Below are 14653 nucleotides of genomic sequence, written 5' to 3'. Positions count from 1 at the left end.
GTAGTGACTGGATGTCAGTGATTGTTGCAGTCTTGCACTGAATGTCATTGCATGATAGAAATATTTATTTTATTTACTTTTTCTGTTTTACTGCAAAACACAGACGAGCCACGACAGAAACCGTGACCTTGGAGACCCCTCCCCATTCATCACAACATCTGTGTAATTCCGGTTTCTATTCAGTGGGGATCTGGAATACATTCTTCTGTGGCCTTATCAGTGAACAATGTGAGATAAGATCTTACTGGACTGAAGTGTTGCGCTTTTTAAAAACCTAAAGGAAAGGTTGCTGAAGCTATATTTATGTACACATAAAGAGACATTTTAAGGGATGTATGATCCCTTAAAATGATGTATGTGTAAATATTTTAATGGAGGAACATTATCTGTGAACCTGATCAGTACTGGAATACTGCAGAGGACATGCTAGCAGCAGCCCTGTATGTCTGTCATGTATCATGTATGTATGTCACATATGTATGTCATGTATCAGGTATTTATTTGTTGCTGCCAAACATAATATGTTTCAATAAATAATGTGGATACCAGCAGAAAAATGACTTGTTGGTTTTGTAGTTGGTTTTGTACGAGTAATGATGCCCCTTCCCAGGCAGCCAATTGATACCATCGGCATAGGTGGTGTGCGCCCCCAAGTGGTACAGTCCGTTCAGGTTGGCATGGTGGCAGCTGGTATACCACCAGCCACCCTTGTACATTAGTTTGCATAGGTGTCATTGTCTTGGTCCTTTGTAGAGAACTTCGTATTGTTCAAGTCTGACATGGAATCCCCTATAAAACAACACAAACCATAGGAGATATGGGATACTTTTCTCAAACCACCAGCAAAGGGTTAAAGGGGGCATTGCACCCTCAGATGACTTTAAATATTGACTCGCATGCACCCCGTTGCGACTTTTACTAACTTTTACTTTATTGTTCTGACTTCCTTGTGTTTATCAGCAGTGTCTTTATTTTTATGACCCTTGACATGACACCCTGGATACAGTTGCACGCAGCGAGCCCACGTTACGTTCTTGCAGTCAGTGACAGAAAGAATATAGTGTCTGAATATAGGCATGATGGCACAAACGAAGGAGAAACGGTTTAGCCTCTATATTTTGTGGCTATTTTACAGTTGGCGTATTTGCGCTCCTAACAAGCGTAGGAAAAGACGCACATAAAATGCAATTAAATTCAGACGCCTCCACATCTGTTATTTTTCCATGTCAAAGTCTGATGGGAATCGTAGTTTCTTGCAGTAGTCCTAATGGAAGTGTCAAACAATGCAAACAGATGGCCGCAACTTGATATAATATGTCTGCAACGCTAATGATTTAAATACTATCAGCTGGAGGGGTCAATACACGATCAGCCAATCAGAAACCGCTAGATATCACTGTAACGGTTGGCTTCAGGTATAGTTGTATTATTACAACTTTCTTTATGTCACATAATGCAGATATTCTCCTATAGCAGTTTATAGAAATTCGCCAAACCGTATCTCACCTGCGTCGCCCTCCTTGTATTCTCCAAGTAATAACTGGTATTTCTCGGTCTCATCCATGATTTTGAAGTGCGCGTACTTGGCAAACGTCTTTTTGTTTTCAAAGTCTTGTAGATCAATGCGCAGTTCCCACGTGCCTTTATGAGCAAGAAAAAGCTAGATTAAAAAATAGCGTGAGAGCTCCCCACGTACTTTAGAGATCCTATCAAGAATATGAAACCTTGGCTTCATTTTTAGTAGCAATCCCTACCCTGGCGGGCCGTGGATGTGACTGAAAGGACCCAGATATTCTTTTAACGTTGTGAGAATTGAGACGTTGAGGTGTCAGTGAGATTGTTACATGGAGCAGAACCCATTGATAAGGAGAGTTTGTTTTAGTATGTAGACCTATCTCTTATTACCTGATGAAGTTTTTTTATGGATATTATCGTTCCCCAGCCAAAATTCATTCATACGGCTTCCAAACCCTCTCTTGTAAGCGTCCCAGTCACGGAAGAAATCCACCTACCCGTCCCAGCGCCTCTGGAAGACCTACAGGAAGGAGAGAAGAGATATTTATAGACCACCTGCTCAGTGTGCTAGGTATTGGTGTAGTGATCTGATTACATGAAGGCACACTCTACAACAGTTTTGTATCCCCACATAAGAAATAAGTACCGTTTAATTAATGTCTAAAGGAACATGGCCTGTTGTTTAGGTAGGCCGAGTTGCTTGTTCCCTGTCTGTATTTGCACAGTGCAAACACTAAAAGGTGCAAAAATGGTCTTGGGGCTCCGGTCTTCAGGTCCTCTCCAAAAGAGGTAGGGTTCCTTTATACCCTGATCCCAGGAGAGCAAGGCCGTACCTCCCAGCATTTAGGATCACGAAATCGGGACAAAATAAACCAGCCCCCATTTTACCTAAACTACACCCACAAATGCGTATATTTGGATAAAGCTCCACCTACTTTTGGTTACGCCCCATCCCTTTTGCAGCTCACGAATCGGGATGTACCACCAATATCGGGACTGTTGGGAGGTATACGTTTACCCAGGGGTTGGCTGAAAATTTTCCCCTCCTGGAAACCTATTGACCACACCGATCCGGCTAGACTTAGGGAGAAGAACTCATTAGGTACAGACCCGCAGCCCAATGGTTTCTTGAAGAATAGCATGAAAAATAGGAAATGTACACACTTAAAGTTAAAATTAAATAAACAAGTACATCCACAGAGAGTCTGCAGCTGGAATAGAGGGGGGTAAATGTATCAAGCTGCGAGTTTCCAGCGGGTTTGAAAAGTGGAGATGTTGCCTATATCAACCAATTAGATCTTGGCTGTCTTCTTGTAGAATGTACTAAATAAATGATGACTAGAATCTAAATTGTTTGCAATAGGCAACATCTCCACTTAGCAAAACTCGCAGTTTGGTAAGTGTGTTAGGGAATTTAGACTGTAAGCTCCAATGGGACAGGGACTGATGTGAGTGAGTTCTCTGTACAGGGCTGCGGAATTAGTGGCGCTATATAAATAACTGATGATGATACAAAGACTTGATGAATCAAGCCCTATGTTCTTGCCCTTCCAAAAGGCCAGGGCACCTGTTACTCCCGTTCTGATGATAACATTCTATGAAAAGTAAATGTCATCTGTAAATTCTGTCTGTCCAAATTCCCAGGACTTATAATCCATCCTCCATCGTCAGTGTCCATATCACACAGGACCTTCATGGACTGGCTGCCATCCGGGTATATGGTGTACCAGTCACTCAGCGCTGTCCCTTGGTTCTGCAGCTCCTTACAGCTCCTTGCAGCTGACAGATAAAGACCAATAAAATAATTTCAACTCCAAGAGAAACATCTAACACACGTGACCGCTGAGAGTTTATAATTATTTTGGTATTGATTAGTTGCATTGACTATTTTAGTGAGTTTAGACAATGATTACTGGGGAAATTGTGTCTGGAAAGGGTGTGTGGTTTACAGGACGGCATAATAGCACCAGCTGTTATGTATTTATTTGAAGATACAGTTTAAGTAAACTCCCAACATGTCTGATTGATATTTTAGGACATGCCCCTAACACAATGCACCCTAAATAGCAGATCCGGGGATAAATGTATCAAGCTGCGAGTTATCTGTGGGTTTGAAAAAGTGATGTAGCATCAGATTCAAATTATAGCTAGAATCTGGTTGCTATAGACAACATCTCCACTTTTTAAACCCGCTCGCAGCTCGGTGCATTTACTCTCCGGCCGCAGACTCTCTGTGGATATACTGTATATATTATTAATAAGATTCACCTCACTCACCATATAATGACTCTGTCCTGCCACTTTCTCCTTTCTCTCCTGTGGGATAGAAACACAAATCTATTAGATTGAATTCCAAATAACACAATGTCCGTGATACAATATGTAGGTACAGTATTAGTATTTGCCATTGGTTTTTACAGGGTTCAAATTTGTTGCATCTAGTATACGTATCCTTAAGTGTCATAAGGTACGTCTGCTCAATATAACTGAGAATAAGGTAAAAATAATCTACAAAACTAGTCTGACGGGGGATTTTTAAAACATTTAAATGCATAAGAAGTGGCTTAGCATAAACCTATTGTTAATGCATAAATAAATACTCTAGGGGGTATTTAGTAAATATTAACACAGGAGGTAATTGATAAACACTTCCCATCACCTGGGGTACATGTTAGTGTTTTATCTCAGTGGTGGAAATAAGTGTCAGTGGTTGCTGATTGATGTGAAGTTGTCCTTTCTCACATTCACAGTGGAGGCCGCTATTTTTGTGGGCAAAATCAATGTTCAACCTATCAGTTCACTGGGAACGAGTCAGGTGGTTGAGGTCAGTGGCACAAAGTTTCCACCAGAGTATTGCTTTGCCAGCCAGCCCAGGAAGCCTCTGCACGGGCGTGACGCAGCATTGCTGGCTCACACATGCACAGTGGAACTGGAACTTGTCTTCCAGTTCAGCTTTCTTAAAAAAAAAAAAAAAGTAAGTTAACTTATAAATAATTCCCTGGGACTCCAGTGGGGGGATGTATTTAAATAATTAAAGCTCCTTTTTCCCACAATTTCCCCTGCTGAGATGGCAATATCAATAAGAGGACGGTGGTGTTAGTTGTGCCAGTGCTGTCCATAGTAAATAGGTTTCCTCATGCTTTTGCGCCGTCAGAAATTCATCAAAATTCTTTGCAGTGTGGTCTACTATTGACATTATTGGGAGAACTTTAGACTTTCCATTGATGAAGAATACAAGTCTCTTTGTGGCTGTCTGATAATTACAGCCTACACAAGCTGAAAGATCTTTGTAAAGGGCTTTAATGTTTTGTACCCAGAAGCAGGGGTTGGCTGGCAGACTATAGCCTGGGGGACAAGCACAGCACTGTTCCAGAAGTTTGAGGACCATCCTTAAAGGGTGGTTTTCGGTACAATATTTATTTATCAATACAAAAAGAGTGTTTTTAGTGTTCCTTAACGCAGCAATACTTTATTATTATAAATAATAAATCTTGAATAATAAAAATAAATTATGCAACAAAAAACAAACCTCACTTCATATTGCATATATTTTATTTGTTCTTTCTCCCTACAGCACTTTTTTTTTAACATACCTGACTAATTATAATGGGATTTATTAAAATGCAAAAAGCCAGTTTACTTTAAAACCGAATGTTTTTGTCAGTTTTTTGTTTCGCCCTGTATACTATTGGAGTTATTCATTGTTTTATCGTTAACCTAGACCAAATAATATTAGGGGTGGTACTGGGAGGAGGAGCAGAGCACTAGGGGGTATCGGCAACTTTGCAGGAGACATTTAAAGGAGCTATGGCTTGCAAAGGTAAGTTTGTCTTTACAAGTAGTCATTGCCGTTTTAAATTTCCCCTGCAAAGACGCCGATTTCCGTTGACTTGTAGAAATCGGAGCTTCATACATTTACCCCCCATGTGTTAATCTGACATCCTGGTCCAGAGCTGGATTAAGGCTCTAGTGGGTCCGGAGCACTTTAGATAGGGGGTCCCTATGATGAAACATGGCTATCATTTTAGACAAATACACAAGCAATACTGTGTGCACGCAGTTCTGCCTTCATGAACAGTACACTGTGAAGCGGGACATACCTCCCAACTGTCCTTGTAGTCAAATCAAATCCTGACTAAGCGACAGTCACCCAAATCTGGGACTGTCCCACCAGATTCAGGACAGTTGGCAGATTATCCTGCTCTCTCCTACCTGTTCTTCTTACTTTCACCACTTCTGGATGCTGATTTCTTTAGCTCATTTGCTGATTTTCTGGATCCTGGAATGTTGGATGCCTTATTTGGGAAAAAAATGGGTATGCAAAATTAAGAAAATTCCAACCAGTCCTGGGGGTAAATGTATCAAGCTGAGAGTTTCTCGGCGGGTTTAAAAAACCTGTCACGGCCTCAAGCGATAGCAGGTCTTTACAATGCGAATCCTAGGGTCTGCACAGTTTAGCGCTACACCAACAGGGCGCGGAGTCTAACGAGCAGACGGTGTTCGCCAGGAACTGCCCCTGCTAGAGTACTGCGCGAGGCCCTCTTGGGAAGTTTGGAACCCAGCAGGTAGAATAGCAGGTATTAGAATAGAATGTCAGCCTTGCAGACGAGTAGTAGCAGGTACGAGAGTAGAGTGTCAGCTTTGCAGACTAGTGGAATAGATGGTTGGTACCTTAACGGAGTGTCAGCTTGCAAACGAGTATAGTAGCAGGTACGTGAGTAGAGTGTCAGCTTTGCAGACTAGTAGAATAGATGGTTGGTACCTGAACGGAGTGTCAGCTTTGCAGATGAGTAGCAGGTACGTGAGTAGAGTGTCAGCTTTGCAGACTAGTAGAATAGATGGTTGGTACCTGAACGGAGTGTCAGCTTTGCAGATGAGTAGCAGGTACGTGAGTAGAGTGTCAGCTTTGCAGACTAGTAGAATAGATGGTTGGTACCTGAACGGAGTGTCAGCTTTGCAGACGAGTATAGTAGCAGGTACGTGAGTAGAGTGTCAGCTTTGCAGACTAGTGGAATAGATGGTTGGTACCTGAACGGAGTGTCAGCTTTGCAGACGAGTATAGTAGCAGGTATGTGAGTAGAGTGTCAGCTTTGCAGACTAGTAGAATAGATGGTTGGTACCTGAACGGAGTGTCAGCTTTGCAGACGAGTAGCAGGTACGTGAGTAGAGTGTCAGCTTTGCAGACTAGTGGAATAGATGGTTGGTACCTGAACGGAGTGTCAGCTTTGCAGACGAGTATAGTAGCCAGGTCTAAGGTACCGAAAAGGCAACTGAGGAACAGGCACTGAGGGTTTGGAGGAAGTGACTTTTGTATTTGGCGCCAGGATTGCCTGGCCAATAGGAGGACAGGCATAGATTTCATAATTTGCGGGTCTGCGCATGCGCAGACCCGAATCCAAGATGGAGGAGCCCGGGACGGAGCGGACCGCCGGAGGCAGGTAAGTTTGCCGGGGGTCGGGTGAGCTGCCCGATACCCCGGCGGGTGACAGTAATCCCCCCTTTAAAGACGGGCACCGCATGTCTACTGCAGGGTTTAGTAGGAAACTTTTTATGAAATTTGTCCACCAAGCGAGGAGCGTGAACATCGGAGGCACGAACCCAGGAGCGTTCCTCAGGACCGAAGCCATTCCAGTCCACCAGATATTTTAGACCGCCTTTACAATACTTGGAGTCTAGCTTCATACAAGGAACTCTGAGGCGTATATTTTTGGTGGAGAGCCACACCCGATCTCCAACTTTGAAGACAGGGAGTACCCGACGTCTCTTATCAGCAGCCAATTTGTATCGTGTAGAGGACTTTTTGAGACAAGATCTTACTTGAGTCCAAATAGAGAGAAAGTTGCGGTAAAGTAGATGTCACTCACCGGACTGTGAGTGCTACTTCTCGTGTGTTTAGGAACCGTGGCCGTCCACCATCCTGAGGGTCTGCGCATGTGCAGCCCTTTCAAACATTCAGTACATGTCCCTTTTAGTTAATTGGCTCGATCAGGCAACACTCCCTATTTAAAGCACCTGTGGTCAATACCTCGTTGCCTGATCTTGGAGTCTCATACCCCATGAGTCTCTGAAGGTGTTCCTGTGTTTCCTCCTGCTGATTCCTGTTGTTCGTTTGTGGTTTCCAGACCACTTCAACTCTCCCGTGTTTCATCGTGACTGCACCAGCTGATTCCTATCCGCTGTCTCCGTGCTTCTACAGTTTCCAAACCACTTCAACTCTCCTGTGTTTCATCGTGACTGCACCAGCTGATTCCTATCCGCTGCCTCTGTGCTTCTACAGTTACCAAACCACTTCAACTCTCCTGTGTTTCATCGTGACTGCACCAGCTGATTCCTATCCGCTGTCTCCGTGCTTCTACAGTTTCCAAACCACCTCAACTCTCCCGTGTTTCATCGTGACTGCACCAGCTGATTCCTATACGCTGTATCCGTGCTTCTACAGTTTCCAAACCACCTCAACTCTCCCGTGTTTCATCGTGACTACACCAGCTGATTCCTATCCGCTGCCTCCGTGCTTCTACAGTACCCTGCTCACCTCAACTCTCCCGTGTTTCATCGTGACTACACCAGCTGATTCCTATCCGCTGCCTCCGGGTTTCTGCAGTATCCTGCTCATCGCAACTCTCCAGTGCTTATCGTGTCTGCAGCCAGCCGATCTGCTGTCTCCGTGTTCTACAGTGTTCCTGCTTGTGTCAACTCGCCTGTCTGCATCGGATCAACGCCCCGCTGCTTTCATCTCAGCTAGACCGCCTCAACTCTCCCGTGTTCTCCAGGTGTCCAGTTCTATATACTACAGCTTCCTGAGTATTGTTTTATTCCTTGCTGGTCTACCTACCGTGCGCTGCACCTACTTGGTTACCGCTTCCACCCTCCTGGGACTTCGCATTCCTGCCGGCCTCCAGCCGTTCAGGTATCCCTGCACCTCTCTCGGACAGCCTGCTCTCCTGAACCACGGTATGCATACTTCTCATCGACTGTGCTGGTGTATTGCATATCTAGCTGGACTGAGTTGTTCTCCTCCAGAGTTTCCTATCCACTGAGACTACTGCTATCATTTGACTGTGTTTCCTTTTAGCCTGGATAGTTCTTGTGACTTTGTATATTTGTGCAGTGCTGCTCAGTTATTATTATTTTGTGCCTATCATCGTGGGATCAAGTTCAGTGTGCCCGTGTATACTCTGCATTGCATTTATCTCCCCGTGCTCCTCCTCACATATATATTTCAGTGGTACAACTTGCTAGAGGCAGACCACTGTTCCCTGTTTCCTGAGTCACCTGTTTCCAGTATCCTTTCACATAGCAGTGGTACAACTTGCTAACGCAGACCACTGACTCCCCGGATACCTTCACCTGGATTCCTTTCCTTCACCCAGACAGCGGTACAACTTGCTATACGCAGACCGCTGACTCTCATCACCTCCTCGTTACTTCTGGACATTCCTCCTCACTATAGCAGTGGTACAACTTGCTATCCGCAGACCACTGACTACCCTCACGTTTCCTTGTCCATCCAGTTCCTCGTGTACAGTTATCTACCTATTACCAGTGCTGCTAGTCATAGACTTTCCTCGAGCATTCTCTTACCATCTGCTGTCTCCTGTTCCGTGATCACCCCGCTACGAGAGTACCATATTACCAACTATACTGCTCTGGTAAGTCCATCATCTGCTGATACCTGGGTAAAGACTCCTAGTGCCCGTGACAGTAGGTCTGCAGCAGGCACCTGGGTGGGTGGGAGAGGTGTGAATTTAGGGAGAGAAGGGTGATGCCCATAAACCACCAGAAAGGGAGACTTGGAGGTGGACTCATGGAAGGCATTGTTGTGAGAGAATTCAGCCCATGGTAAGAGATCTACCCAGTTGTCCTGGTTAGCAGAGGAGAACATTCTGAGATAAGTCTCTAAATCCTGGTTCACGCGTTCAGTCTGCCCGTTAGATTGTGGGTGGTAAGCTGACGATAGATTCAACTTGATTCCCAATAGTTTGCAGAGAGACCTCCAGAATCTGGAAACAAACTGAACGCCTCGGTCTGATACTATTTCGAGAGGACAGCCGTGCAGACGGAATATCTCCTTGACAAAGTGATAAGCTAGGATGGGTGAGGAGGGCAGACCAGGAAGTGGGATGAAGTGGCCCATTTTGGAGAAGCGATCGACCACGACCCAAATGACTGTACAATTCTTGCTAGATGGAAGATCGGTTATGAAGTCCAGACTGATATGGGTCCAGGGTACCAGAGGAAGTGGCAGAGGTAAAAGTTGACCGGCAGGACGTTGATGAGAAGATTTACTTTGTGTACAGGTACTACAGGAAGAGACGAAGTCCTTGATATCAGAGTTTAGACTGGGCCACCAATAATTCCTGGACACTAATTCTGTGGTCTTGCAGATGCCTGAGTGACCAGAGAAAATGGTAGAATGGAAGTGTTTCAAGAACTTATGGCGGAGTCTAGGAGGTACAAAGGTTTTCCCAGCAGGAGGAACAAGGATTTGAGCTGCGTAGAAGACACCAGACATTTAGGGTCCAGGATAGGATAAGATGGGTCATCTTCAGAAAGTACATGCGCAGGAAACACACGGGAGAGAGCGTCAGCCCTTTTATTCCTACTCCCAGGCTTGAAGGTAATCCGGAGCTCAAAGCGGGAAAAGAACAAGGACCAGCGTGCCTGTCTGGGGTTTAAGCATTGTGCAGTTTGGAGGTATAGAAGATTTTTATGGTCGGTGAAGATTGTAACCGGGTGTCTTGCCCCTTCAAGAAGATACCGCCATTCCGTCAGGGCCACTTTGATTGCCAACAACTCCTTATCCCCTATGGCGTAATTCTTCTCCGCTGGAAGGAATTTTCTTGAATAGAAGGCACAAGGGTGAAATTGACCTTGGGGAGATTTTTGCGAGAGTACTGCTCCAATGCCCACGTTAGATGCATCAACCTCTAGAAAAAATGGAGAAAAGGAGTTGGGTTGCCTGAGAATAGGTGCTGAAGCAAAAGCCTTTTTAAGGAAGTCGAAAGCTTCTACCGCGGTCGATGGCCAGGATTTAGGGTTGGAACCCTTCCGGGTAAGAGCCACAATGGGTGCTACAATGGTGGAATAGCCAAGGATGAAACGCCTGTAATAATTGGTGAAGCCAAGGAATCGCTGGATAGGTTTCAAGCCCAATGGAAGGGGCCACTCCAAGATTGCCTTCACCTTGTCTGGGTCCATTTGTAGTTTAGAACCGGATACGATGTAACCCAAGAATGGTATCTGGTCGAGTTCGAAGGAGCACTTCTCCAGTTTACAGAACAAATGGTTTTGACGTAGCCTGGAAAGCACTACTGCCACGTGGAGACGATGAGATGTGAGGTTAGAAGAGAATATTAGAATATTGTCTAAGTATACAACGACACAAACATAGAGCAGATCTCTTAATATTTCATTAACAAAACTTTGGAATACAGCAGGTGCGTTGCAAAGACCAAATGGCATTACTAGATATTCGTAATGACCATCATGTGTATTAAATGCCGTCTTCCACTCGTCTCCGGCTCTGACCCGAATAAGATTGTAAGCGCCTCTTAGGTCTAGTTTGGTGAAGACACGAGCCCCCTTGATCCGATCGAAGAGCTCAGTGATGAGTGGGATGGGATAACGGTTCTTTATTGTTATAGCATTCAATCCACGATAGTCAATGCATGGTCTCAACGAGCCGTCCTTTTTTTTCACGAAGAAAAACCCTGCTCCTGCAGGGGATGAAGAAGGCCTGATAAACCCACGTAGAAGATTCTCCTTAACATACTCTGACATAGAGGAGGTCTCAGGTAAAGATAACGGGTATACTCGCCCTCGTGGAGGAATCTTCCCGGGCAGGAGTTCAATGGGACAGTCCCATGAGCGATGAGGTGGTAGATGTTCGGAGCGAACTTTATCAAACACATCCAGGAAGGAATGATAGTGCTTGGGTAGAGTTGTGGATCGAGGTGAAGTAGAAATGGCTCGGAGAGGTCGCACTCGAGTGAGACACTTCTGGAAGCACACCGAACCCCAAGAGAGAAGTTGAGAGGTGGACCAATTTATCTGTGGAGAGTGTTGCTGAAGCCAGGGTAGGCCCAGGATAATGGGAGTTGTAGTAGAGGGAAGCACATGGAAAGTGATTTCTTCACGATGAAGTGCTCCAACTTGCAAGACGATAGGTTTGGTGCGAAGATCCACAGTACCATTAGCAATTCGGGAGCCGTCTATGGCGGTGATGGAAAGAGGAATCTCCAATGGCACCGTTGGTATGGAAGCCTGTGAAACCAAAGAAAAAGAAATAAAATTCCCAGCTGCTCCTGAATCCAAGAGGGCAGATGTATGAATGGGACCTGAGGGCCCGTAGAGGATAACAGGAAAAGAACAGATATTGGGAGTTTTACTGGAAGAAGAGGTTTTGGAAAGCCCTAATCTGACCTCTCCGGAGCAGGTTAGGGTCTGGCATTTCCCGGCCTCTTGGAGCAGGAGTTCAAGAGATGTCCAGGATCAGCGCAGTATAGGCACAGCTTGTTCTTGAGCCTCCTGTCACGTTCCTCTGGGGTCAGACGAGAGCGCCCAATTTGCATGGGCTCATCCTCCGACACCGGACGGGAAAAGTGAGGTGCAGGTCTGGTCGGTATACGCCGGGAAGCATCCTTCTTAGAAGACCTCTCGCGAAAATGAAGGTCCACCCTGTTGCAAAGCGAAATCATAGCTTCAAGTGTGGGGGGTAACTCCTGTGAAGCCAAGGCGTCTTTGATTTTATCGGATAGATCCTGCCAGAAGGTGGCCACTAAAGCATCATTGTTCCAGCGCAGTTCAGAAGACAATGTTTGAAACTGGATGACATATTTAGCCACTGAGCGGGAACCTTGACGAAGGCGGAGGATGCTAGATGCTGCTGAGGTGACTCTTCCGGGTTCATCAAATATTCTACGAAACGCTGCTCTGAAAGCAGCACTGTCCGCCAGTAGAGGATCATCATGTTCCCAAAGGGGTGAAGCCCAGGCTAAAGCCTGGCCTGACAGGAGTGATATGAGATAAGCCACCTTGGACCGCTGAGTGGGAAAGTTCTGTGGCTGGAGTTCAAACTGTATTAAACACTGGTTCAGGAAACCCCAGCATAATTTGGGGTCCCCGTCAAACTTAGAGGGAGTTGGGAGGCGCAAAGTAGAATTAACGGGAAGAGGAGCCACAGGTTCTGGAGGATTTGCCGCTTGGACAACTGGAGGTCCTTGGACAGCATCGAGTCGAGCAGCAAGGCTTTGGAATCCTTGTAGGAGCTGTCGCTGAATCGAATACTGTTGCTCCACTCGGTTGAGTAAATGCTGCAACATATCTTTTGCCGAGGGTTCTACGTTGGGATCCGTCATGGTAAGAAAAAGTCTGGCCTGTTCCTACTGTCACGGCCTCAAGCGATAGCAGGTCTTTACAATGCGAATCCTAGGGTCTGCACAGTTTAGCGCTACACCAACAGGGCGCGGAGTCTAACGAGCAGACGGTGTTCGCCAGGAACTGCCGCAAGGCAGTATGGTCTTAGCTGCGTCTTGCTCGCAGGTCGCGGCCCCTGCTAGAGTACTGCGCGAGGCCCTCTTGGGAAGTTTGGAACCCAGCAGGTAGAATAGCAGGTATTAGAATAGAATGTCAGCCATGCAGACGAGTAGTAGCAGGTACGAGAGTAGAGTGTCAGCTTTGCAGATTAGTAGAATAGATGGTTGGTACCTGAACGGAGTGACAGCTTTGAAGACGAGTATAGTAGCAGGTACGTGAGTAGAGTGTCAGCTTTGCAGACTAGTAGAATAGATGGTTGGTACCTGAACGGAGTGTCAGCTTTGCAGACGAGTAGCAGGTACGTGAGTAGAGTGTCAGCTTTGCAGACTAGTAGAATAGATGGTTGGTACCTGAACGGAGTGTCAGCTTTGCAGATGAGTATAGTAGCAGGTAGGTGAGTAGAGTGTCAGCTTTGCAGACTAGTGGAATAGATGGTTGGTACCTGAACGGAGTGTCAGCTTTGCAGACGAGTATAGTAGCAGGTACGTGAGTAGAGTGTCAGCTTTGCAGACTAGTAGAATAGATGGTTGGTACCTGAACTGAGTGTCAGCTTTGCAGACGAGTAGCAGGTACGTGAGTAGAGTGTCAGCTTTGCAGACTAGTGGAATAGATGGTTGGTACCTGAACGGAGTGTAAGCTTTGCAGACGAGTATAGTAGCAGGTACGTGAGTAGAGTGTCAGCTTTGCAGACTAGTAGAATAGATGGTTGGTACCTGAACGGAGTGTCAGCTTTGCAGACGAGTAGCAGGTACATGAGTAGAGTGTCAGCTTTGCAGACTAGTGGAATAGATGGTTGGTACCTGAACGGAGTGTCAGCTTTGCAGACGAGTATAGTAGCCAAGTCTAAGGTACCCAAAAGGCAACTGAGGAACAGGCACTGAGGGTTTGGAGGAAGTGCCTTTTGTATTTGGCGCCAGGATTGCCTGGCCAATAGGAGGAAAGGCATAGATTTCATAATTTGCGGGTCTGCGCATGCGCAGACCTGAATCCAAGATGGCGGCGCCCGGGACGGAGCGGACCGCCGGAGGCAGGTAAGTTTGCCGGGGGTCGGGTGAGCTGCCCGATACCCCGGCGGGTGACAAAACCGTTCAGATTCCAGCTATCATTCATTTAGTACATTCTACAAAATGACAGCTAGAATCTAATTGGTTGCTATAGGCAACATCTCCACTTTTAACCCGCTCGGTTTGATACATTTACCCCCGGTGTTAAATCGATTTACATGTCACACACACACATTGTATTAACATGCCACACACACACATTGTATTAACATGCCACAAACACATTGTATTAACATGTCACACACATTGTATTAACATGTCACAAACACATTGTATTAACATGTCACACACACACATTGTATTAACATGTCACACACACACACACACACACATTGTATTAACATGTCACACACTATGTTGACATACCTCTCACTTACCTAAAATAGCCTTTTTTTCTGTCTGGCCCAGGGAGCATATCTGATCTTCTTCTGCTCCTGAATTGAGCTCTGTGGACTGTGTCAGTTCTCTGATGGGAGAACTGACTGCCTGAGCTGTCTGCAGCAATGCCTGCAAGAGACACTTACCTGAGGCAGTAACTC

The 14653-nt window shown here is 45.7% G+C and overlaps 1 protein-coding gene across 2 annotated transcripts; it reads right to left on the bottom strand.

Annotated features, from left to right (window-relative positions):
* Positions 1-660: 660 nt before the first annotated feature.
* Positions 661-14594, bottom strand: LOC142100891 (ficolin-2-like). 2 transcript variants are annotated; one of them, XM_075184788.1, is made up of 6 exons: positions 14492-14594; positions 5616-5810; positions 3793-3831; positions 1906-2035; positions 1507-1641; positions 661-789 (listed from the first exon to the last, which is right to left on the bottom strand). In XM_075184788.1, the coding sequence occupies exons 4-6, from the start codon at positions 1955-1957 to the stop codon at positions 716-718; spliced, it is 261 nt and encodes an 86-aa protein (XP_075040889.1). In that variant the 5' UTR covers positions 1958-2035; positions 3793-3831; positions 5616-5810; positions 14492-14594; the 3' UTR covers positions 661-715. The 2 variants fall into 2 exon arrangements, with proteins under 2 accessions (XP_075040889.1, XP_075040890.1); XM_075184789.1 differs by lacking the exon at positions 5616-5810.
* Between the last annotated feature and the right edge of the window lie 59 nt (positions 14595-14653).

This window comes from Mixophyes fleayi, chromosome 9 (genome assembly GCF_038048845.1).
Source record: "Mixophyes fleayi isolate aMixFle1 chromosome 9, aMixFle1.hap1, whole genome shotgun sequence".
Taxonomy (NCBI): domain Eukaryota; kingdom Metazoa; phylum Chordata; class Amphibia; order Anura; family Limnodynastidae; genus Mixophyes; species Mixophyes fleayi.
This window is presented reverse-complemented; position numbering and strand designations above follow the sequence as displayed.